The 26,293-nt window shown below is 29.2% G+C and overlaps 1 protein-coding gene across 2 annotated transcripts; it reads left to right on the top strand.

Moving 5' to 3' along the window:
• Window positions 1–209: 209 nt before the first annotated feature.
• On the top strand, window positions 210–24,516 carry LOC113388621 (beta-TrCP-like). 2 transcript variants are annotated; one of them, XM_026625985.1, is made up of 10 exons: window positions 210–446; window positions 12,364–12,567; window positions 14,404–14,590; window positions 14,663–14,934; window positions 16,261–16,440; window positions 19,228–19,419; window positions 19,495–19,638; window positions 20,497–20,615; window positions 21,236–21,425; window positions 23,941–24,516. In XM_026625985.1, exons 1-10 carry the CDS (start codon window positions 393–395, stop codon window positions 24,157–24,159), a joined length of 1,761 nt encoding a protein of 586 aa, XP_026481770.1. In that variant the 5' UTR covers window positions 210–392; the 3' UTR covers window positions 24,160–24,516. The 2 variants fall into 2 exon arrangements, with proteins under 2 accessions (XP_026481770.1, XP_026481769.1); XM_026625984.1 differs by having other exon boundaries at window positions 23,938–24,516.
• The last annotated feature ends 1,777 nt before the right edge of the window (window positions 24,517–26,293 follow it).

The following is a 26,293-nucleotide window of genomic DNA, read 5'->3' as shown; positions in this document are numbered from 1 at the left end:
GATAATTTAAATAAAAAATACTTTCTGAGTATTTGTTAGTATGATAAAAGAATAGATAAGTGCAATATAATAAGTTATTAACAAATTAATAATATTATATGCCATTTTAAATGTTTAAATACTATTTATTACAATTTCGTTTTCAAATTAAGCGCCCAATTTCCACCGTCCACTTCACCTTTAACATCTTCACAAAAGTCAAAATGGCCGCGCACTCGAAAACCTTCTGTCGTAGAAAGATGTGATATCACGATCATGTTGCTTTGTGTTTGATTTAATCCTTGAAATCGTACCAAACTATTATTTAATGTTCGTCTATATGCCCCATTATCGTGAAATATTATCCTTAAAGATCGAGGGGGCCGTGCCCGCGAGTGCTTTCGTGTTGTACAATGATGAGAATGGAAACTGACAAGATGATGGAGGATTCTAACAGTAATTCACAGGTATGAAGGAAAATCGATTTTTGGGGGCGAACTGGGTCAGAGGGATATTAAAGAGTTTGTTAAAATAAAGGAGATTTTGTTGTAATTTGTGGATGTGGGGTTGATGGACTCAGTTTTTGACGTTAGGCAATATGTGGAAAAGGGCGGTGAAAGACTTGGGTTTTATTTGTAATAGAAAAATTTTTCTAGCAAATAATATTTTTGCAAAATATAGTCAGATTTAATGTCCTGAAGGCTTTGTATTGATTCATATAATTTGTGGTTTCAAAAATCAATATTTGGTGAAATTTCACTTTGTTGATTACCACTACATATGAAAAGTAAAAGTTACATTTTTAAAATCTATAAATATTATTAAAATATGGTATCCTGGTTGCTTAGAAGCCCTATTACTATTTTGAGCACAGGCTTTTGTTTTTTAAGTTCTTTTTTAAGCTCAGGATTCACAATTAGATTGTTGTTTGTTTGATTACAATTGTATTGATCAAGCTGTGTCGTGGTTTCCAAAATTCCATATTGCATTATATTAGTCATAAAAATATATAAAATGGATTCGATAATAGTTCTCATGATACTATTTAGATTGCTTTAGAACTACATTTTTTCATGTCGAAGGATTTATTTTGCTCTTTATTGCAGAGGATATTAGATAGAAAAATTGGTTAAGTTATGCTCGATAACAATTGTTGATATAAACTGTGGTCAGATTTAATACTCTGGGTGTTTTGGCTTTAATTGTGTAATTTGTGGTTAAAAAATTCAATATTTGGCTAAATTTCACTTTATTGCTCACATCTACATATAAAAAGTAAGTCACATTTTTAAGACTTAATAATAAATATTATTAAAATATTGCATTCAAGTTGCTTAATAGCTTTACTATTATTTTATCAGTCATAAATATATATACAAAAGGGCTCGATAATAGTTCTTGTGATACAGAAGATATTTGTAGTTAGATTGCTTTCGAACTGCATTTTTTCATGTCAAAGGCTTTATTTTGCTCACTTAATTTTAAAAATTTATATTAGATAACAATTTTTGCTGTCATAAACTGTACTCAGATTTAATATTCTGGCTGTTTTGGCTTTAATTGTATAATTTGTGGTTAAAAATTCAATATTTGCCTGAATTTTATTTTATAGATTACATCTATATATCAAAAATAAGTCACATTTTTAAGACTTATATATATTGTTAAAATATAGTACCCTTAGTTGCTTAATAACTTCATTTTTGATTCATTTATCTAGATTTTATTCAGATTGTTGTTCGATTACAATTTTATATAGATCAAGCTGTATTGTGGTTTCTAAAATTCCATATTGCATTATTGTAGTCATAAATTTATATTCAATAGGGCTCCAAAATAGTTCTCGTGATACTGATGCTGATATAAAGAATGTTTGTAATTTCTTTCCTTCACAACTGCATTTTTTCATGTCGAAGAATTTATTTTGCTCCTTTTTGCAGAAGATATTAAATAGAAATGTATACTCGATAACAATTTTTGTTGTCATAAACCATGGCCAGATTTAACATTCTAGGTGTTTTGGCTTTAATTTGTGAAATTTGTGGTTGAAAAATTCAATATTTGACTAAATTTCACTTTGCTGATATAAAAAGTAAGAGTTAAATTTTTAAAATTTATAAACACTATTAAAATTAGATATCTTATTTGAGCCTCAAATCATTATATCAAATGTGCTTTATTACTATATTATTAAACAAAATTTATTTATTTATTCATAGTCGGGTTGTTGTTCGATTGCAATTATACATTCAAGCTCAAGCTGTATTATGAATATTTTTATAATTTTGTCTCTAAAATTACATATTGCATTGCTTTAGAAATAAAATAGGACTTGAAAAGCTTTCTCGTGATAATAAGGTTTCTCGTGCAAATAGAATTATTGATCAAAGATGTTTGATAAGTATTTTTATTATCCTATAATATTTCATTAAGTGAGTTGTGGTATAAAAAAACCAATAGTTCAAAATTTTTTCATTTTTTATTTATTTTACATATAAAAAGTATGAGTTTAGGTTTTAAAATTTATGAGGACTATTAAAATTAGACATTTTATTATTATTATTAATCAAGATTTTTCTGTTTTCATAATCAGGATGTTGTTCGATTGCATTTGTGCATTAATCAAGGATATTTTTAACTTCGGGTAGGGCAAGTTATAGTAATCGCAAAAAAATCGAAAATGAAAATTTTTATATAACTTTACGTTTCAAAGGTTTCTGAATATTTTGGCATATCTTAGAAAAAATGGATGTATGTGTGTGTATACGTATGTGTGCGTGTATGTGTGTGTGTGCGGATACAAATTTTCGTCGACGATTTCGGGAACACCAATCAACCGATTTGAATAATTCAAAAAACATTCGATTCGTATTGATAAGGAGATGTGCTGATTAGTTTTTGGCGACGGCAAGTCTAGCCATTCCGAAGATATGGGGCAAAAAGTGCCAAAAACGGTAACTCAGTTTTTAAGAGAACGGAGCATCCGATTTGAATAATTCAAAAAACATTTTGCTTGTATTAACAAGATGAAGAACTGATCAAATTTTCATGAAGGCAGGTCTAGCGGTTTCGGAGATCTAGTAAAAGGCGGTCTAAAATGATCATTAGACATATGCACATCAAATTATCAGATATTTTATAGAGATTTTAACAATGATTATAAATTTTGTTTACATTCCTATGGGTTCCGTACCAATGTTTATTCGTTAGAGGCCGACGCGGCGCTTACGCGCTTCGATATTTCGTCTTTATGCAGTTAAAGCAGTACGATTGCTTTGAAAAAAAGTTCGAAATTTTCAAAATATTTCAAAATAAATCTTTCTTCAATAAGTCTTTTTTTTTCAAAAAAAGTAAATTATTGTCAAAAATTTATAGTTTCTCAAAAATCTAATTTTTTAGATTAATTTTTTTTTCAAAAATGTTAATCTTTAAAAAAAAAAATTGGTACGGAAAGTTCCAGCAATTTGCCTTAAGGCACGATGCCATGCACCCCACTAGTTTGTAATTCTTTTTTTAAAATCACATGTTGATTGCAATATATGGAAGGCACATACAAAATGCTAGAATGAGACTGTATCGCCAGCGAAATAGTCAAAAAAAACTCTATCAATAGCATTTTACCCTGTCTCTCGTTGTTAGAAATTTAGGTAAAAAATAATCTAATAAAGTGATATCTTACTAGACCCTCCCCTACCCCAAGTGATATTTTGTGATTTTTTTTATCATCCCCCCTTTTTTTTATTAAGACTCACGTCTAATGGACACCCTTTCACTTGAATATAATACAATATTATAACATCTTTTACAATTTTTACTCCATTTTTTTTATTCTTCGAAAATTTCAATTATCCAAGTGAAACTATTTTTCTATTCAAAATAGTCGAAGCATTAAATAAATGTAAATGGGTGTTACATATCGCACATAAATTAGTTAGTCAGTTGCAAAAATAAGTGAGAGGATAAAAAGTGTAAATTTTATTAACATTAGATGATTATTATACATACACGTACATACATTGAAATTGTGGAAATTGTGTAATAGGGACTCCTTTGTTTTGCTGAGTATTTTTATTGCATGAATGAACAATTGTGTTATTGTAATTTGAATTTAGTTTAGTCGATGGATGGAATTGAAAAGAATGTACTTGTTGGAGTTTTTAAGATTTGTTTATAGTAGAAAAAATATACTTATCTCCCGTTTTGCACCGAAGTGTTTTAATATTTCAAACAAATTAGTTTATGCACACAAAAAATTTAGTTTTGATCATAAAACAGGGAGTTTCCATCTACATTTATAATGAGAATTCGTAACTGTAACATGCATTTTGTAGTGTTGTATTTTGATATTAAAACAATGAAAATTTTATTATAGATATAAAAGCAAATTATAGTTTTGTGTTTATAATTTCGTGTAAATGCGAAATTAATAAATTTCGTTAAATTTTTTTTTTTTTTTTTTTTTTTTTTTTTTTTTTTTTTTATTAACTCTTTTTATTTACAACTGTCCAGTATAGGACATTCAGTAAATTTAATGGATTTACAATAGTCCGCCGAAAAGGTACATTGTATACTACTTTGACTTGTTGGAAAAAACAACTCAATAGTTGTTTTTTCGATATAAAATTTACAATATTCACTAAAAATTGTAACAATTTATCTTGTTAATCAAAACTGGTAATAGTCTTGGGTACAAAATTGTTGTAAGGTACAAGAAATATGTAAATATGAAAAATGCAGTAAATTCAATATAAAACGAAACGGTAAAAATAAAATAAAACTAGGGATGTATGGCATCGTGCCTTAAAGCAAATTGCTGGAACTTCCCGTACCTTAATGAAATATTCGAGGAATATTAAATGTTTTCAAATAGATTATTATAAATACTGTTACTTATATTTGTTTACAAAAAAGTAAATAAACAAAATTAAATCAAAAGACTTTAAAACGAAGGACATTGTCTAATATTTATAAGAATTATATAAACTGAATTGCAAATGTAATGTTATTTACTTGAAGCATATAAGTGAGCTTTAGAGCTTTAGCAAAATTAAAATTAAAATTAGAATTATTAAAAAAAAAATTATTATTGAAAATTATATTTTTTTTCTCAAAAGCGATCGTTTTGTCAACACAAGCAGTTTTTAATCATTCAAATCGGATGCTTAGTTCCCTCAAAATCTGCAATTTTTTGTACATTTAGCTCTGTGTCTCCGAAATGGCTAGACCTGCCTTTGCCAAAAATTATTCAGCACTTCTTCCGATCATTACAAATTGAATGCTTTTTGAATCATTCAAATCGGATGCTCCGTTCTTTCAAAAACTCGATTTCTAATTTTTGCACTTTTTGCTCCGTATCTCCGAAACGGCTGAATTTGCCTTTGCCAAAAACTAATCAGCACATCTCTTCATGATTTTGCTATGATAATTTTTTTTATACATGCCTTAAAGTAAGTAAAATTCTAGGATTAAAAAATTGACTTCAAAATTACAAATACTTCTGGTCATTGTTAGATTTTTTTTATATATTTTGGAAATGGTTGAAATTATATTGATATTACGGAGTCTTTAAGATCTCTTTAATTATTTTAAAATAAATATTTTGATTACAAAATCCATTAAATTCACATCAACCGTTCATTGATATTTTTTATCTAAAATTTAAAAAATCTGCTATAATTCTACTAAAATACTTCTGGCCTTTGTTAGTTTTTTTTCATATTTTGGAATTGGTTGAAATAATAATAATTTCAACTTGAAATTATATTGAGATTCTGAAGACTTTAAAATCTCTTTATTAATGCTAGAATAAATATTTTGATTACAAAATAGAATAATTTCACATCAGCCATTCATTGATTATTTTATCTAAAATAAAAAAAATCTGCTATAATTTTGCAGTGACCATTTATTGTGCTTGTATGATTTTTTTTATTATATAATAAATTTTATATATGTCCTAAAATGAAAAACAAGTAAAATTGTAGGATTCAAAAATGACAAATAAAAATCCAAAATTGTCAGAAGTCTTTTTTTTATATCTATGGAAGTGAAAAATGTACTTGATTGAAATTATATTGATATGAGTGATATTATATGAGACGAATTATCGAGTTGTTAAAAGTATTTTGTTTAAAACAGCTAAACTTTTGGATTGCATTTTCAGAATTTTTTTTATGAAAATATCATAAATTATTATCATCGCTTTTGGATTGCATTTTCAGAAAATTCTTTATGAAAATATCATCTATTAAAATATCTTTTTCTATTGCACTTTATTTTTTAATATGGGCCCAATTCTGTTTCCTTTTCTTCGAAATAAACGAAAAAATGGTTGGATTCAATTTTATAAAATATTTGTACGAATTATTGAGTTGTTAAAAGTATTTTGTTTAAAATAGATAAACTTTTGGATTGCAATTTCAGAAAATTCTTTGTGTGTGTGTGTTCATTATTTTAAAAAATAAACGTCCTCGTTTGGTAAATTTTATACAAAAAATGCATTTGATTGATCACATTTATATATTTGTGATTAAAGAAATATATTATTAATTTGTATTGTACGCCTGATTCAGTTTAGTCCAATTACAAATTAGTATTTATCTTGACTTTTTCTTAAATAATGTGTCCAAGATTTTGTTCATGTTTTATGCTGAATTTATGCAGTTTTTTTTGTAAGCAGTTTTCTATGAAAGATAGCTGTCTGATGAGCAATAGTAATTTTATAAAATAAATTAAATAAATAAATATGTCTGGTTCGAAATTTTGTGATTCTACAACGGTTTTATTATAAACATTTAGAGATGATCTATTTATATAAAATTCACGTGTTGTTTGTGGTAACCTCGTGTTGTATGTTTTGTCGGTGTAGTAGACTTTGTTCTTCTCATACAATAAAATATACAAACATATACAATATATATATATATATATATATATATATATATTATAAATGCATATATAAACGTATAAATGTGTTGTATGAATCATTTGGTAAAAACACGACACTGTAAAAACTTTACATAGCGGTACCTGCCAGGGGAGGACAACGTTCATAATTTTTAATATATTGTGCAAAAGTGTGAGATACATTTTTTCCTTTGTCAAAATTGATTTTTTTTGTGTTTGATCAGAATTTGAGAATAAGCTGTTGCAACCCAAACGGTTGTGCTATCTCAATGTGATGAATTTCTGTTATGAATTATTTTGTTATAGTCCAGTCATTTAAGCTTAAATTAGGTAAAAATCTCGGAATTCGAGATACCCAGCTGTAAGTCTGTAAATACTTGTATTTTGCACACACAAAGTTGTCTCAAAACCTACATTGCGTATACCCTACCATATGTAGGTTTTGAGACAACTTTAGGGTGTCAATATACAAGTATTTACAGACTTACAGCTGGGTATCTCGAATTCTGAGGTGAGATTACTATAATGACTGGACTATTAGACTTTCTGTAATATTGGTGATTTTTTAAAATTATGAATCAATAAATAAAACGATGTGAATGTGAACGATTTTCAATAATAAACAATAGAGATAAAACATTCACTACAAGAAAATTGGGTCGGATAATATCGATTTTTTAATATCGCTATCTAATTGGCTACCTGTGTGTCGAGACTATTGCTACAAAAATTTATCACTTAGAGTTGAATTATTGAGAATTTTAATTTGTCCTTATAATCCAGACTAGACAAAATTGTATGACACATTTTTGTGTTATGTTATATATTGTATAATAATTCAAATTTCCCGCCATTACTATTAGTAATGTTGGCAATAATGTTCCCCTATCATACCTATGTATCCGCCATCTTATATTTATGTTTGATTATGAAAAATAACTCTCTTCTTGCTGAACAGTGAAACAAGTAACATTTAAAATAAACTGAGTCATTTAAAGGAAGTATTTTTTATTAGACATTTGGTGCAAATAAAGGCTGTTGCCGGTATAGTACTCGGAAAATTTTGGAAATTGGTAATCTTATAGAATTGCGAATTTCAACTTTGCTACCTCATATTTTCACGGCAAGTCGGCGCCGCCATATTGGAAAAATGGCGTCAAAAAATTGTTTTTTTTTTTAAATTCCTCCTTTTCGGCTCATTGTACAATAAAAGTAGCTACGTACGAATTTAAACTAGATGAAATTTCCTACAATTCATTCAATAACTCAATAATTTTTTTTTGTAAAATCAATAGTTCATAGTACGGGTGCCCCAAAGTCTTTGCTGCTCTCGACGCCATATTGAATCTCTATTATTATGGTTTTTAGAAAAAAATATTTTTTTAAATAATATATTGATTCTGTTAATAAGACAAGATGTATAATATGTTTTAAATCCATTTTTTTAATATTGATAAATTGTTTTTTTTATTGATTTAAATTTCAATCGATTGAAGCATCTTTTATTAGGCAGGTTGCTGGCTCGTAAAGCAGTGTCACTCCTCCGGAAAATATTCTGATACTGAAATTGTTAACAGTTAATTATGACAAATAGTATTTTTTGTGAAAGATTGCTTCCAAATTATTTAAATGTAAATTTCGATTCGAGTTGTATATTTATAGCGATTTCAATATCATAAGGAAGAGGAAGAATTGTATGGTTTCTTCTGCGGAGTCTTCGCATTATATTATTTACGACCGTGTCAGAAAACAACGGTTCATGTAATTACTCTCTCGGATGTTATATATTTATATTATATATATTGTACGCATAAAACACGATTTATATACATATATATACACAGGAATATATATTCTCTTCAAACATCATACGTGGTCTGTTCAAAAAGTACCCGGAATTACTAATAATTAAATTTCGCGGGTCTGGAGTGTCTGATTGTCAAAATTTTTTTTTTATTGTGTTGGTATACATGCCCCTAAAGTATGATGAAATTTTCAGCTATATTCACTGTTTACTTTTCTGTGGTAGTCGCTAAGGTTCGACGTGTTTTTCTGAGCTCGGCGATTTTTACAATGGAAGAATTGAAAAGTCAAAGAATTTGTATTAAATTTTGCGTAAAAAATGAAATAAAGTGTTGCAAAGTGCAAAAATTCACCAGATATGGCTCCGTGTGACTTTTTCCTATTCCCAAAGTTGAAGGAGACCCATGAAAGGACGGCGGTTTTCCTCGATTGAAGAAAATCGCTGAGAGTGCTCAAGGACATATCAAAAAGTGAATATCAAGGGTGCTTCGAAATTGGAAAAAACGCTGGCATAAGTGTATTATATCTGGGGGGGACTACTTTGAAGGGGACCACATTAATGTAGACGAATAAATAAATATTTTTTTGAAAAAACGAAAATTCCGGGTACTTTTTGAACAGACCACGTATATAATATTCGTCAGAAAACTTTGAACTTAATTTATGTAGTCTCAAAACATACCAGGGCGTCCTGAGTTATGTGGGTTTTCTTAGAAAGCAACTCAATGGTTGTCTTGTCCTTAATTGACATGTTTTTCTTGTATTAGATTTTTGTGTTAGTGACGATATACTCTAAACTAGGTAAAAAAATATATTTTCTTGTATACCATAGCTACAAAACCCTCTAAAATATTTTTTGCTGCCAAAATTAAGACCACATACAGATATAATACTAAAAATATAATAAGATAAAATATAATAAGATATGATATTTGAATCAATAATTTTAAAATATATTTTGTAGCGGTTAGTATTTAGTAAATTTATTTAAAAATGTGAAAATTGGCACTAATTTATGAATTCTCCAGAAATTATTGATGTTTTCTTACATGTATTTACATGGGCGTGTCGTGTCAACAACTTCATTCGCAAAGCCTTATAAGTACATGCAATCGATGTACATACATGAACATATAATACTCTTGTCTTATCAGTATAAATATGTTGTACTTTAATAAATCAAATTTTATACAAATAGAACATCTTTTTTTATTCACTATTATATTTACTACTATCCAGTTAAGGACATTTAGTACATTTGTGGAATTTATAATTGTCAGCTTAAATAGGAACATTGTATACTATAGTCAACTTAATAATTGTTTTTCCATTCGTTATAAATAATATTAACAATATTTTAATAATAACACTATATACTCTACTATTTTCTTATAAATAATATCTTATAATAATAACTAAGTTAATTCAATCTTCATCAAGATTTTTTTTAAATAATTTTGCTAGTGAATTTGGATGACTAATGAGCTCGTTTTATATTTATGAGCTGTTTTTGTTATTACATCATTTATTATATTTATTTAATTTTAATATTCATAAATATTTGGAACAGTTTTAAACGTCTGTAAGCTTAACATTATTAAATAAATAATAAAGAATGTAGGGTGTTTTATTTTAAAATTCATTTTCTCATCTATCAATAAGTATATCTTAATAAACTTTACCAAGTAATATTAAATTTCTTAGTAAAGTAGTAATTACTTAGTGAATTAAAATTTCTTCATTTTTTTGCAACTTGCACACCACATTTTTTAATGTGAGTCCAATTCTGTTTTCTTTTCTTTGAAATGAATAAAAAAATTATTGGATATAATTTTATAAAATATTTTCTGCGAAATATCGAAATTGTATTTTATCTCTGGTTACACTTTTTAGCACGTTTACCTGTAATATCATAATTTGCCCTATACTAATTATTCATACGATTTTTATCTTATGAACGTTTTGAAATATATATCCAGTGCATCTTCAGCAAATTATTTTTTGCAATTATATTTTAATATAAATATAAATGTACATATTACATATAATTTATAATTATATTTGTATTGGTGTGATATTTATTTACTTTGCTGGGACTTTCTCTTTGCGAATATGCAGCGTTTTATATTTGTTCATTTTATGAATCATATATAAATGTTTCTTTTTTCGAGATTTCTCTTATTATTTAATAAGTTTTTTATGGCTTTTACTTTCATTCGACTGAAACATTAAAATTGTGAAATTAATACCAGATATATATGTATATATCTAACAAAACAAATGCAAATATATATCTGAATATTTTACTAATTATAGTATTAATGTACAATTTAATTTGTTTCTTTTCATTACTACATTTATTTAAACATATAGATTTTATCTTATATTATTTACATATTTTTTATTTAGTATAAATATTTTTTTTATTTAAAAATATGTACTTGTTAGTTAACTTATGCAAGAGATATTAAATATAACAAATTTCAAATAAATAAGTTTTCTAGAGACGTAATGAACATATTGTCGAAATGTTCTTAAGAATAAATTGTGTTAATAAATAAAAAATATAATTATAAATATACTAATAATATATTATGATTATTAAATAATTTGTTTATTTGATTCGATTCATTCGTATATACCATTTTATATTTATTTTTACCTTTAGTAATGAATATAGTAATAAATATATTATATAAATATTATTATGACAACTATTAGTCTCATCAACAATTTGTTTATTGATGTAATAATAACAATAATAATAATTATCATTATCACAAGGTTTAATGTCGATATATTCATTTGTTATTAAATTATAGAGAATAGAAAGAAAACGAGTTTCTAAACGTGATTTACATTCAATGGATATATATAGAAATAAAAATTTATACCTGCGTGTATCTTTATATAAACATAAATAATAAACAATATTTATTTATAAGTCATGGGAAACCGTTCATCCACGAAATGGCATTGATTAGTGTGAATTATTATTACACATTATATATTATATATATATATATATATATATATATATATATATATATACTAGCAAACCCGGCCATGCTTTTCTTTGGCTTTTATTAAAATCCACCGGATTGAAATTTGAATCGACAGATCAACCAACAGTTTAATACTATTGATTAAAATGTTTTTCCAAACTTATATTAATAAAAAAATGAATATATTAAAAATGAGTAAAAGAGCCCATTACAAAATTTATTGTGAATAATCAAGTGACTTTTATAAATGTGGTATACCCTATATAGGCACATGCTCTACAGCTTATTATTTTCTTTGAAAATTGTCCAAAAATATCTGATTTTTTAATTTGCGATTGTCAAATAAATTGTTCTGAATCACTAATAATACAATTTTCCTTTCCGACTACAAATATAAAAATATATAACATGAAAAGCCATCAAGCAAACTCAAAGCTTTTTGCAATTTTTAACAATTTAGATATTTTGTTTAGTCGAGTTAATTAGAATTTTCCAGAGTTTTGTTTTAAAATTATCCAAAACGTTTCAATTTTTTTACTTAATTTGTCTTAGATTTTTACTTTTTATTTTCATATTTTTTCTGCCATGAACAAAATCTGTATTCTATAGAATAAATTCGATTAAACCAGTTTCAATCCATTATAATTTTCTTCGTCCTTTTCCGTTTCAGTTCGCGATGACGATGGTGTATTCGCCGACGCCGTCGCCGCCCCCTGCTCCTCCGGTCGCTGGCACGAATCCTCCGCCTCCGTCTTCGGCTCCTCTCGGATCGAACCCGAACGCCTTCGCCCAGTTGTACCAACACCAGACCACCAACATCTACGACACCAATCAGATGATGCAGTCGCCGATAGGTGGACACATGACACAACAGGTAAAGGAATTATTTGAATTTATCGTTTAAAGAGTGCGCGTAAGGTTCAGACGCGATTGAAGTAAAACTTATTTGCTACTGTACAAAATGGTATTTAAGTAAAAATAAATACATCATATAACAATTTTGAATAATGTTTATTAGTAATATGGTAACACTCGTGATGCACATATTTATTAGTGTCACATTATACACATTTATATAATGACTAGCAAACCCGACGAACTCAGTTTCGCCACCAGATGGTTTCGTGAGAAGAAGAGAAATTTTTTGTTTGTTTTTATATTTGAAAAGGAAAATTTGATTTTATTATACACAGTAATGAATTTATTTCGATTACAAAAATGAAGTGTTTTTTAGTTGAACTTCTCTAAGTAAATGAAAGTGAATTCGCAAATTATCCGTTTCATTGAAGTGATCTTTGGTAAACCACATTTTTTGTTTTTTGGTCTCGTGAGCAGGCAACGTATAACTGCCCATGTGAAAAACAATGATTTTCTGAATAATCTATTTGAAATTTATCCCGCAAACACTAAGCGATTAGCCTTGCGACTTGTTAATTGTCATTGCGAACTGGAAAATGCAATCGTTTGAAGTCGAACGGAAGACCAGTCGGAATTATTGGTATGTCACCAAATCGCCAGCAATTTTTGATTGAATGGTGAAATTCAGTGCGTGTACATCATTATACTTTGCAGCAAAAATTGTTCGTTGACTTAACCAAGCATTCTGATAATTCTCACTAATGTCATTACTCGAATTTTTAATCACGGTGCGTGAAGTTCCAGCAATTTGCATTAGGGCACGATGCCATGCACCACTAATTTTCTTAGCTATAAACCTTGCGAGACCTTTTCAACGAATGCAAAATTGTCGAAATCGGTTTGTGCGTTCTGGAGTTAAATCGTCAGGAAGGAAAACCCGATTTATTTTTATATATATGTAAATAAATGATAAATATATATTTATAATAGCATTAAAAATATGTATACTATTTAAACACAATAATGTAATTAAAGTCATACTTCAAATATGACATGATCGGTTTGTCATTGCAGTTAGCATTTAGAAATGAACCTTCGTTAGAAAAATTAAGTAATTGCTGATTAATAAATTCTAAAATATTCATTCACAGAGTGGATTATGTTAAACAAAGCCTAAACAAATATTGTTTTCGTAACTTCAATCATCATGTAATAATTGTGTTTGAAGAACTTCATGTAATTAAAGTTAACATACATTCATTGACTGCTTGTATTTTTTTTACTTTTTTTTCTGACGATATAATCTCATTATGTGAACATCTGTGATCTGTAATACCTGTTTTGCCTATAAAAATATTTTCCATTTCAATAACTTCAAAGATTTATAGAAATTACGAATAATATAGAAATAATTTCTAATCAATAAACTTACATTTAGTACACGGCACAAATGCTTAATTTGTTTTATTATTTTCAAGGAACAGGGTAAAGTATTCTTCTGATTCAGGAATTTTTCATTAAATCAAGATCTGTACTACGATGTAACTTTAAAATGTTTATTTATCTATGCCGATTTCCTTGTTAATATCGGAACGCATACAACGACAGATCCTCTATTTCACATACGCGACGACAAATCACAATCGACCCGTATAAAAATGATATCATCGAGAGCGAATGACGAATCATTGGCACTCGACTCTTGTCTTATCTTATCTGCCGTAACGCACTTCCGTTGCATTTGTACGGATTTACACCTTAGTCGCGCCTAATGAAGTTTTACTTAAAAAAAATAGAGCTAAACCCGTTTGATTTGTCTGTTAAGATTCTATATATTTCTTTTTCTCACCAGATAACATCATCATCAAATTTCCCTCAAGAAAGAGACGGCTGTGTGGCTTTGTTCTCGAGATGGACAGAAAGCGAACAGGTTGAATTTGTCGAAAGGCTCCTATCAAGGATGTGTCACCATCAGCATGGACATATAGATGCCTATTTGAAACCAATGCTGCAGAGGGATTTCATCACATTATTACCAAGTAATAATATAAAGCAATTTTAATAATCCTCCTCCAATGCTCTCGAATTAATTTTTGTTCTGTTTCTTCTAGAAAAAGGCCTAGACCACATTGCAGAATCCATCCTGTCCTATCTGGATGCAGACAGTTTGTTATCAGCAGAGTTGGTTTGTAAAGAATGGAGGAGGGTCATAGCCGAAGGGATGCTCTGGAAAAAACTTATAGAGAAAAAAGTTAGGCATGATTCCACATGGAGAGGGTTGGCCGAGAGGAGAGGATGGATTCAGTATTTGTTCAAACCGAGACCAGGCACTTTGCATCCGAGCCATGCTTTTTATACAGCACTTTATCCTAAAATCATGCAGGTAGGGAAAGGAAATATAAGTATATATTTATATACCGACAGACATTGTCCTGTACCCATGTCTACAATTTTTAATATAATATACTAATATGTACCGTTTACCCAAAAATAATTATTATTGTTTTTTAAATTACTCTTTACGCCAAAATGCATATACATATATAATATGAGCGATATTAAATGTAGAACTGCTTTAAATAAAATTATGAGTTTCCATTCCCCAACACTATATTGGAAATTGAAGTCTTTTAAACGGTATAACATAACTATAATCATAACATAACACTAGTACTTCATGTTGCATTAAATTAATTTAATTTTTTATTATTTAAGATATTCAAAATTGCATCTTAAACTTGTCCTAATCGATATCGTGTGGGCCGAATTGTATGTATTCATCTTTACTTTCCCATTTGTTGTTATAAAGTGAATTTTTTACGAATTTTAAAAATATTGCGGAAAGATTAGTAAAAGATGCAAAGAAATTATATGCTGAAAAAAATACTATATTGAAAATTTAATATCCGAATCTTGTGTTGGCGCCCCCTAAGGCGTGCGCTCGTATTTTTCGCATGCTTCGCATCAAAGGCAAGACCGGCCCTGATTAATACCTAAATTCATGTTTTAAGTGAATTAATTTGTCATATCCTGTTAATATGTGTATCATTCAATCTGCCATACGTATACTGTATTTAATATTATTTTTATTTCTGGCACATCTCAGCTGCTTTTTGGCAATAATAATGTAGATTTTCATTTCATTTTTCTTATTCATAATCATAAATTTATTATACATATTCTAATATTGTTTAGGTACATAAGTAAATTGAAATTTTTGGCAGAAGATAGTTTTTATTTGTTTTCAATGCAAACAATGACATGTCGTTTTTTACAATTTTTTTTTAATTATTTCTACAATATTTCACATACATCCCAGAAATATAATCACATACATTCTAGAAAATTTCCTTAACAAACTTCAGAAAGATTTATCAAAACCCGAATAATCGTTCAGAAGGAGTATATAGTGGATGCTTGTAATTTAATATGAACTTTATATAATAGCAATAAAGCTCAAATTGATTCTACGTTTTAGTTAGAAAACGTTTGTACGAGAAAAAGAAAAGGGCTGTTGTTAGGGTTTTCCCGGCAATTATTCGATTTTTTTTCGCCGTAAGAACCATCCTTGGACTTCAACGAACATTTTAAAAAAAGAATTGGCCAAATTGGTCCAGGCGTTGTTGAGTTATGCGCTTACCAACACATTTTGCGATTCATTTTTATATATAAGAAGATAAATAAATAATTATATTTATATATTTATTAGGACATTGATAGCATTGAATCCAATTGGCGAATGGGTCGACATAATCTTCAAAGAATCAACTGTCGATCAGAGAACTCCAAAGGAGTCTACTGTTTGCAGTACGATGATACTAAAATCGTATCAGGCCTAAGGGATAACACAATTAAAATCTGGGATAGAAGTACACTACAATGTAATCAGGTAAGAAAATATATATATAACTAGTTGTGTATGGCATCATGCCTTAACACTATTCCGACCGGTCATACAAAAGCTATATTTTTCTGTATTGAATGAAGAGTTAATATGCTAGTTTAAGAGTTTATAAATACAAATACAAAATATTTCTTTTATTTTAGAATGCAAAATATACATTTTATTCTGTTTTTTTTCAAATTTTTTACGATTTTTTTTCTTAGAGTGCATTTTTTACGTTTTTGGCTGATTTTGATCACCTTATCAGCTTTCTAAAATAATATCTGGAATATTCTCTTTTAGTAAATCTGTTTTACACTTGTACTTAGTTGATTTTTTTCTGAATTCTTGTTAGAACTATACGGCAAGTTAATTGGAATAGAAAATTCCCGTCTTGTACATCGTCTTTCCGTAATTTCTTTATGTGACAACAATGGATTTATCCTGAATGAATCCAAAATAATGTAAATCCTTGATGAATTCTCTCTAAAATTCATATTTTACCGAATGATTTCTGACTATTTTATGAATGACATCTACACCAAGCACGACGCTAATACCAATTGAATTAACTCCCGTATTAGTGTAATTTTTTCAAGATATGCGTATGTAAGTGAAAATTAGAATCTTCTTTCTTATCTTCCAAAATTGTAAATATTATTTGATTGTTGAAGTCCTTGATTTTTAGTTCTGCTAGTATTTATAGCAGTTATATTGCTTCAATTGTACCTACCATCAGTTTTTATTACTAAAAGTTTAGCTATATGTAGGATGGTAAAAACGTTATATATTTTTTACGTCGTACTAGCGATTTTGATAATACGGTTTCATCAGTTATAAATCTTCAAAGAAATTCTCAGTTTGCTACGTATACTGGATGGTTACCAAAATTTTACACTCCATTTGTGCGATTTGCTAGGCATAATAATATTTACATCGTATATTGAACGGTTACTAATATTTATACGTTTTCCTGAATACTATTGAACATGTGTTGAATAAATTCACACCTTACCTTTATTGAAAATATATGTTTGTCGATAGTAATACGTAGACTTTTACAACAATTTTGATTGCTGTCAATGTAGTTGAACCAACCTTTGGATTCAAAACAAAATCTATCAATTTGTTGTTTGGATTCCTTCGTAAAAATCTATCTACACATAGACATTGAGCAAAAATGAGAAAACCCACTTTTTATACCGTAGAAGTGCAATATTTATACTCCTTGCCTCATTTGTGCAGAGTGCATACAGAATCGAAAAAAATGCATATACATTTGCAGAAGGTATTTTTTACCAGTCTAAATTCTTCTGATTTTACATTTTATTGTAAGTTCGATCATATTCCTAACAATTATTTCAAAAAATGCCGTACGAACATCGTCTTTCGTACTACCGGTCAAATAACCGGTCGCGGTAGGCAAGACAGTATACAATTTTTTTTCCAAAAATAAAAATTGAAATTAGCTGTAAGTGGAATTCTGTCTTAGGCATAAGGCAATTAAGGCATCGTGCCTTAAGGCAAATTGCTGGAACTTCCCGTACCAAAAATTATTATTTTTTTAAAAACGATTAACATTTTTGAATAAAATTTACTTCGAAAAAATAAGATTTTTGACAAAAAATTACTTTTTTTTGATAAAAAAAAATTTTTAATTTTTTTTTTTTTGAAAAAAAAAATGTTTTCTTTATTTTGACATATTTTGAAAGATCCAAACTTTTTTTTCAAAGCAATCGTACTGCTTTAACTGCATAAAGACGAAATATCAAACCGCGTAAGCGCCGCGTCGACGTCTAACGCGTAAACATTGGTACGGAACCCATAGGAATGTAAACCAAAATTATACTTATTGTTAAAATCTCTATAAAATATCTGATAATTTAATGTGCATATGTCTAATGATCATTTTTGACCGCCAAATGGCATTTTTTTTTTACTTTTTTCATTAGATCTCCGAAACCGCTAGACCTGCCTTTATGAAAATTTGATCGGTTCTTCACCTTGTCAATACAAGTAAAATGCTTTTTGAATTATTCAAATAGGACGCTCCGTTCTCTTAAAAACTGAGTTACCGTTTTCGGCACTTTTTGCCCCATATCTTCGGAACGGCTGGACCTGACTTGGCCAAAAACTAATCAGCACGTCTCCTTATCAATACGAATCGAATGTTTTTTGAATTATTCAAATCGGTTGATCGATGTTCCCGACATCGTCGACGAAAATTTGTATCCGCAAATACATACACACACGCACATACACACACACACACACACACACATACATCAATTTTTTCTAAAGTATGCCAAAATATTCAGAAACCTTTGAAACGTCGAGAAATGCAAAAATTTTCATTTTCGATTTTTTTGCGATTACTATAACTTGCCCTACGGGAAGTTAAAAAACAAATTAACATTGAAAAACGTATCATACTCACATATTAGGAAAAGTCATAAAGTTTGATGACGATTCAATTACGTTTGATATGAAAAATAGTAAAAATCAAAAACGGTCATTTGACCGGTCCCGGTAGGAATAGTGTTAAGGCAAATTGCTGGAACTTTCTGTACGAAAAATTTAATTTTTTGAAAAAGATAAGAGAAAGATAAAGAGAAAAAAATAGATTTTTGAAACTTTTGAAAGAAATTGACATTTTTGAAAAATTAGATTCTTTTTATACTTTGAAATATTTTGAAATATCAAAAAATCTTCAAAAAGTCGATCACGTGATTAATGGACGCCCCCTAAAATGATAATTTATTTATAATATTAATTCTATAATTTTTATCTCAGGTTCTGACCGGTCACACTGGTTCAGTATTGTGTCTGCAATACGATGAACGAGTGATAATATCGGGGTCCAGTGACTCCACAGTCCGTGTTTGGGACGTAGCCACGGGGGCTATGGTCAACACACTCATACATCACTGTGAGGCTGTCTTGCATTTGAGATTTAGTAACGGGATGATGGTCACATGTTCAAAGGTAAGGAAAAAATAGAATTTATAATACCTATGATATAATTATGGTAATAACCTAATTTAAAATTTATTTATTCAGGATCGTTCAATAGCCGTATGGGACATGACGACATCTACAGAAATTAGTCTGCGCAGAGTCCTTGTTGGACATCGTGCAGCCGTCAATGTTGTTGATTTTGATGAAAGATATATTGTTTCAGCCAGTGGGGATAGAACTATTAAGGTAATATTTTTATACATTATAATATATACTAGCAAACCCGACGAACTTCGTTTCGCCACCAGATGGTTCGTGAGAAAGATGAAGAAATTTTTTGTTTGTTTTATATTTGAAAAGGAAAAATTTGATTTTATTATACAGCAGTAATGAATTTGTTTCGATTACAAAAATAAAGTGTTTTTTAGTTGAACTTCTCTAAGTAAATGAAAGCGAATTCGCAAATTATCCGTTTCATTGAAGTGCTCTTTGCTTTTTGGTCTGACGTTAACACAAACAAAGCGGATGGTTTTCCAACTTGTGAGCAGGCAACGTATAACTGCCTATGTGAAAAACAATGATTTTCTAAATAATCTATTTGAAATTTATCCCGCAAACACTAAGCGATTGGCCTTGCGACTTGTTATTGCGAACGCAAGGCGAACTGGAAATTGCAATCGTTTGAAGTCAAACGGAAGACCAGTCGGAATCATTGCTATGTCACCAAATCGCCAGAAATTTTTTGATTGAATGGTGAAATTCAGTGCGTGTACATCATTATTCTTGGGGCAAAAATTGCTTGTTGACTTAACCAAGCATAATTCTGATAATTCTCACTAATGTCATTACTCGAATTTTTAATTACGGTGCGTGAAGTTCCAGCAGCTTGCATTAAGGCACGATGCCATGCACAACTAATTTTCTTAGCTATAAACCTTGCGGAGCCCGAGACCTTTCCAACGAATGCAAAATTGTCGAAATCGGTTCGTGCGTTCTGGAGTTAAATCGTCAGGAAGGAAAACCCGACTTATTTTTATATATATAGAAGATATTTATATATATATATATATAATATATATATATATAATACATTTTTTATTCCAGGTATGGAATACATCTAGTTGTGAGTTTGTTCGAACACTGAATGGACACAAAAGAGGCATAGCTTGTTTACAATATCGAGATCGAATAGTTGTTAGTGGATCCAGTGATAATACAATAAGGTATGTAATTAATGGTTGAACTAGATGTAAGTGGCATTTTGTCATGAGGCAAGTTATATGAACTTCCCTGACATGAGTCAAACTCAAATGCTTAAATGATAACTGATATTTATAATGATATCAATTTTACTAAAATCTAATTGGCGCCATTTTCAATTGACATTTTTCAAACAGAAATTTATTTATTAAATTCATTTTGACTTCATTACTCATTCACTTTATTACTTAATTTTTTTAGAACTTTCATCTAATATATTGTATTTATAGATTTGTAATCTGATTGTTGAAACTAACTGTGAATAATTAAAAAAAAACTCTATGAGGACATAAGGGTTTTCTAACAATTTTTTTCTAGTTTTCATATATTTATGATACAGGATTACAACTACTCATTACAGAAAACAAATTATCTTAATTAAATTATTCTTGATAAAATACAAAGCTAAAACTATATTAAGCCTAACACTAATATCATTAATAATATTTAATTATTACCGAAAACGAATCTTAATTACAATTAGTAAAATACAAAGCTAAAAAGATACTTAGCTTAGCACTTATATCATTAACTATTATCTATTATTAATTATTATTATTTATTATTATCTATTATGTTTTAGGTTATGGGACATAGAATGTGGAGCCTGCTTGCGAGTTCTGGAGGGTCACGAGGAGCTAGTAAGATGCATAAGATTCGATTCAAAACGCATCGTCTCAGGTGCCTATGATGGCAAAATCAAAGTATGGGACTTGATGGCTGCCATGGACCCTCGAGCTCCAACATCTTCCTTGTGTTTGAGGACATTGGTGGTAAATATAGAAAACTAATTAAAAGTTACCTTTTTTCTCTCAGAGACTTGTGTTCAGTATCATATTTATTTCATAGTAATTATTATTATTTTAAAAACCATTTTTTTTATAGGTTTTAGATTCTTTATTTTAGATTATTCTTTAAGATTTTTATTATCGTCCAAGAGATTTCATTGATTTTTTTTACAATTTTATAAATGTTTATGATTTTTTATATATGATTCATTAAATTTTATTAAATTAATAAGAATTACTATATAGGTTTACAAAATTGAGGAAAATTTTATGGACTTTTATGAATTTTAAAGAACCTCAGCATATTTTCTATAAATTTTTGTAAGTTATTGAAATATTTTTATAAATGTACATAAATTTTTACAAACGTGCATAAATTTCTAAAGACATTTCTAAATTTTTATAAACTTTTACAACTGCAGAAATTTTTCATATTTTCATTTTGCTAAGAACATTTTTTGAGAAAACTGTTACTTGTTCAAAGTTTTTATCTCGAATTTTGCTCGTAGCAACAAATCGCTCCAAATTCTCATAAGTCGGAGCGCCTCTTTACTTAAAAATTATGTTTAGATGTCGTAAACTAAACTGCAGTACTCAAAACCAAAAAAAAACCAACAATGAAAAAAATATTTCCGGAAAAAGAAACTGGAAATATAATCGTTCATTTAGTGATACACCCACTGGTTTCATCCATTTTTCTCTCTACTTTAAAATAGCAAGGTTAGGGCCGGACACAAAGGTCCAATTTCACATTGATCAATTATGTTGTGAAAACCAAAACGATTTCATAACAACAAATAACACATATCAAAAAAACAACTATCTGACTATGTTCAGTGCAAATTCCAGCTACTTCATCATTTTAGAAATGTTTTTTTTTGCTGGTATTCAAAAATTTGTAGCCTGGACCGTTTTATCCCATAGGCGGGTCAAAATGGGACGTCCAAGGGTCAATCTGATCCAATGTTTTATTTTAATTTTAAATGGTTTTTACGAAATTATAGCTACATTATTCAACCAATGCAAAATATAAATTTACTGGGTACATTTTTGTTACAAAGATAACACTGTATACAACCTTGATCTGGTATTTTGTCAGAAATATTCATTAGCAGAGTTTTAACCAAATTTACATTTGTTTTTACTATTTTTAGTGTTCACATCTTTTCCTAGGGTAAATTTTCAGTTGGTACTTTTTACCCCAACTAGTTGTAAGCTTTTGTAGAAGTTGTATAAAAAGACTGTTAACCACAATAACCGAAAAATGGTCGCAGTTTCACCAAAACAATTGGTTTGCACTTAAAAACTCATATTTTCAAACTACATTAGATATATTTTTTTAAATTTCCCATGATAATTATGACCAATATTATAACCTTGTCTGGGCTTGACGTTGAACTCTGGGACACCCTGTGTATAATTATATCAAGGGTGCATTCTGGCACTTTAAAACACACTTAAAGTCGTGTATCTACTATCATCCATCCATAATCTAACTTAATATCAACGATACATGTTATAAAATAATTTAAAAACCTATACTTGAAAATTATATTTGAGGTCTCGTAACCAACAGTACTCACGAAGAAATAAAAAACAACGAAAGAAAATACTTTTGTTAAGGATTTTCAGACTTTGGTGTTTGTCTCTTGAAAGCAACAAATCAAGCACAAATTTGAAATTTGATTATCTTAAAACTAAAATATTTTGTAAGAAATTATAATCATACTGGAATTATATCATTGCAGTACCAGTATTAATTTTGCATAAAATTTTACTTTCTAAACAATGTAATACTGTAATAATTTTAAAATAAACAATTAATAGCAAATAATGCTACAATGTAATAATTGCTCTATATTAGTAAATTAATTATCTCTATTGGCAGAAAATTTTACGAGCATATATAATTTTAGTAATGTACAATGAATAAATATTCTGTAAAGCATTTATTACATCTGTTTATAGATTTGTATTCTATTTAGACATTCTAAGTACTACCAAAAAGTTTGTTGATGTTCCATAATGGAATGGGCGCGGATATTTAAAAAAAAATTTATGAACAATAACGTACAATCTTCAATAAGAATGAGTTTACAAATGAATTTTTACTAAGCACATAATATAAATGGCAATAATGAAAAACCTTTTTCTATCGTTCATGGCTAGTTATACATCTTTTGCCCTCTACTTTCAAATATTGGTGGGGATCACTATGATTAATTATATATTAAGAAAACTGTAAATTATAAATATCCCGTCACTTAGATAAGATCTTAGTCTCTGTTATTGTAAGTATTTATATTCATACATTTATACCCCCTACCTCAAAAAGGGTCTCGGGTTAAATAGAAAAAGCCCTGGTCAAATCTTGACCAAATATTGTAAATTTTTTTAACTTTGTTTTTGAGATATCTGTGATGGACCTTTTTATCATTTATCACTATCCATTAAATTTTTTTCCCTATGAGTGAGTTGTTTATTGTTTTATCGTCAGGAGCACACGGGACGAGTGTTCAGACTGCAGTTCGACGAATTCCAAATAGTGAGCTCCTCCCACGACGACACCATCCTGATCTGGGACTTCCTGAACTACGCCCCGCCCGACGGCACCCCCAAACAGGGCACCTCCAATTCGTCCGCCAATAACACTCCGAACATTGCCGAAGTGAACCGGAGCCCCTCGAGGGACCTGGCCGAAGATAATGATTACTTGTGAAATTTATAAGACTGTGACAAAAAAAAGTGTCGAGTGGAGTGGAGTGGAGTTACAAGTACAAGAGATTAATTTTTATTGTCGGGACTACTTTTGTGAGTACTTAATAATAATTATAAATGTAAATAAGTGATAGTTTTTGAACGACTAGTAGGAGATATTTATAAAAGAAGTGATAAGTACTTAATTGTATATATTTAAATTAAAGGACCGAGAACTGTGTTCTGCTTATTGTGTATATATCGCGTTAGAGGGAGCGCCGAATCAACTCGAAATCAAGATGTGAAATTTGAATGAAAATGAAATGTAAAAAATATATATATTGATTAATGTCGACGTAGAATATTCTAATTTTTAGACTATGGGGCTAATTCTGCGATAACCTAAAAATGTTATGACAAAATTATGTTACGGTTCTTTTTCATATAAGTTGCTAGTAAAAACTGTCGAAATGACATGCATTTGCTGTGCCATCAGGTGTTTCACACATAAAAACTAACTTCACACATGTGTTATCAGAGTTGCACTCATGATAAAATTGTTTGTTCGTTTTGGAGGTTAGGTTTTATGTGTAAAAAATAGTTTTTAAACAGTTAGTACTAGTTTATACGAAGCTAGACCCGTAACACAGTACAGTAGTAGTCCTTTAGTCCTTTATCGAAAATTCCGGATTATCGAGCGGCAATTACAAAAAGATTAAAAAATGTACTTCAAAATCAGTAGGATATACAAACAATATTTCTTTCTAACATTTAACTAGAATATATATTTCAAATACTTTTAAATTTTTACCAAAACACATTTTTATTTTCCATAAAATTTATAGTGTTACGTTTTTCATGTCCTTTAAGGATTAAGTTTTGAAAACATGGTCACTGCACCGGTTAGTGTTTAAAATACTGATATATCCTTTGTAGACGTAAGGCCTACGCATATCGTAGAACGTACTTTGGTCATGAATCTGGACACAACGGATTTTAGCATGGACACAACCATTACCGAACAATAGCGAGTCTTTCCGAACAATTCCCAAAATGCTCTAATAACTCTCTAGATTTTTAACTTGGTATAATTGCATATTTAAAAATAAACAAAATTTTTGAAAAAATCCCGGACCATTGTGCATTCCGGAGTGTTGGGAGCCGGACTAAAGGAATTCTTCTGTGACAAACTTGCTGTGCGTTTAGGCGTTTTACTCATAAAACCTAACTTCACGCAGGTGTTATCAAAGTTGCACTTCTGATAAAATTATTTGTTGAAGTCCATGCGTTTTGGAGGTTAGATTTTATGTGTAAAACGCTCAAACGACCAGCAAAAACATAGCTTTTTTTATAGTTTGTTTCTACCAGTTCATACGAAGATCGACCCGTATCATAGTACAGTAAAAGTCCTTTAATCCGGCTTCGGACAAAATCAGTAGAAAATACAATCAACAAAGCTTAATTTACATTTATTAGAATATATATTTAAAATATTTTTCAAAACACATTTTTAATTTTTACATGAAACAAAAATTTGTTGGTTTTTAGCCATTTGTTGATTTGCAGTTTCTGATTGAGAGTTAGTGTTACGTGTTTTCGTGTCCTTTACTGATTAAGTTTTGGTCACAGCACAGTCAGGTGGTTAAATCTACTGATATATCCTTCGTAGAACGTAGGGACTATACTTATCGTAGAACGTACTTTGTTCATAAACTTGGATACAACGTTCCTTCCGAACCTCCCAGAAAACGTTCTAATAGCAAACGAGCGTTTTTATTTGCTTTAAAAAAAAACGAAATTTTCAAAAAAAAATTCCCGGACTATTGTGCATTTCGGACTGTTGGGGGCCGGACTAAAGGACTTCTACTGTAACAAATTGTCCAAACTTGTACTTGCTGTGCCATCAAGCGTTTTCCAAATAAAACCTAATTTCACGCATGTGTTATCAAAGTTGCACTTTTGATAAAATTATTTGTTGAAGTCCGTGCGTTTTGGAGGTTAGATTTTATGTGTAAAACGCTCAAACGACCAGCAAAAACATAGCTTTTTTATAGTTTGTTACAACACAGTTAATACGAACATAGACCCGTAACATAGTGTAGTAGGAGTCCTTTAGTCCGGCTTGCTCTGGACCCAAAATTCCGGATTATCGGGCA

The sequence above is a fragment of the Ctenocephalides felis genome, unplaced genomic scaffold (genome assembly GCF_003426905.1).
Source record: "Ctenocephalides felis isolate EL2017-DRISC unplaced genomic scaffold, ASM342690v1 CF-g0.4_SCAFFOLD_03572, whole genome shotgun sequence".
Taxonomy (NCBI): Eukaryota; Metazoa; Arthropoda; class Insecta; order Siphonaptera; family Pulicidae; genus Ctenocephalides; species Ctenocephalides felis.
Note: the sequence above shows the minus strand (reverse complement) of the source record. Positions and strands in the feature narration are given on the sequence as shown.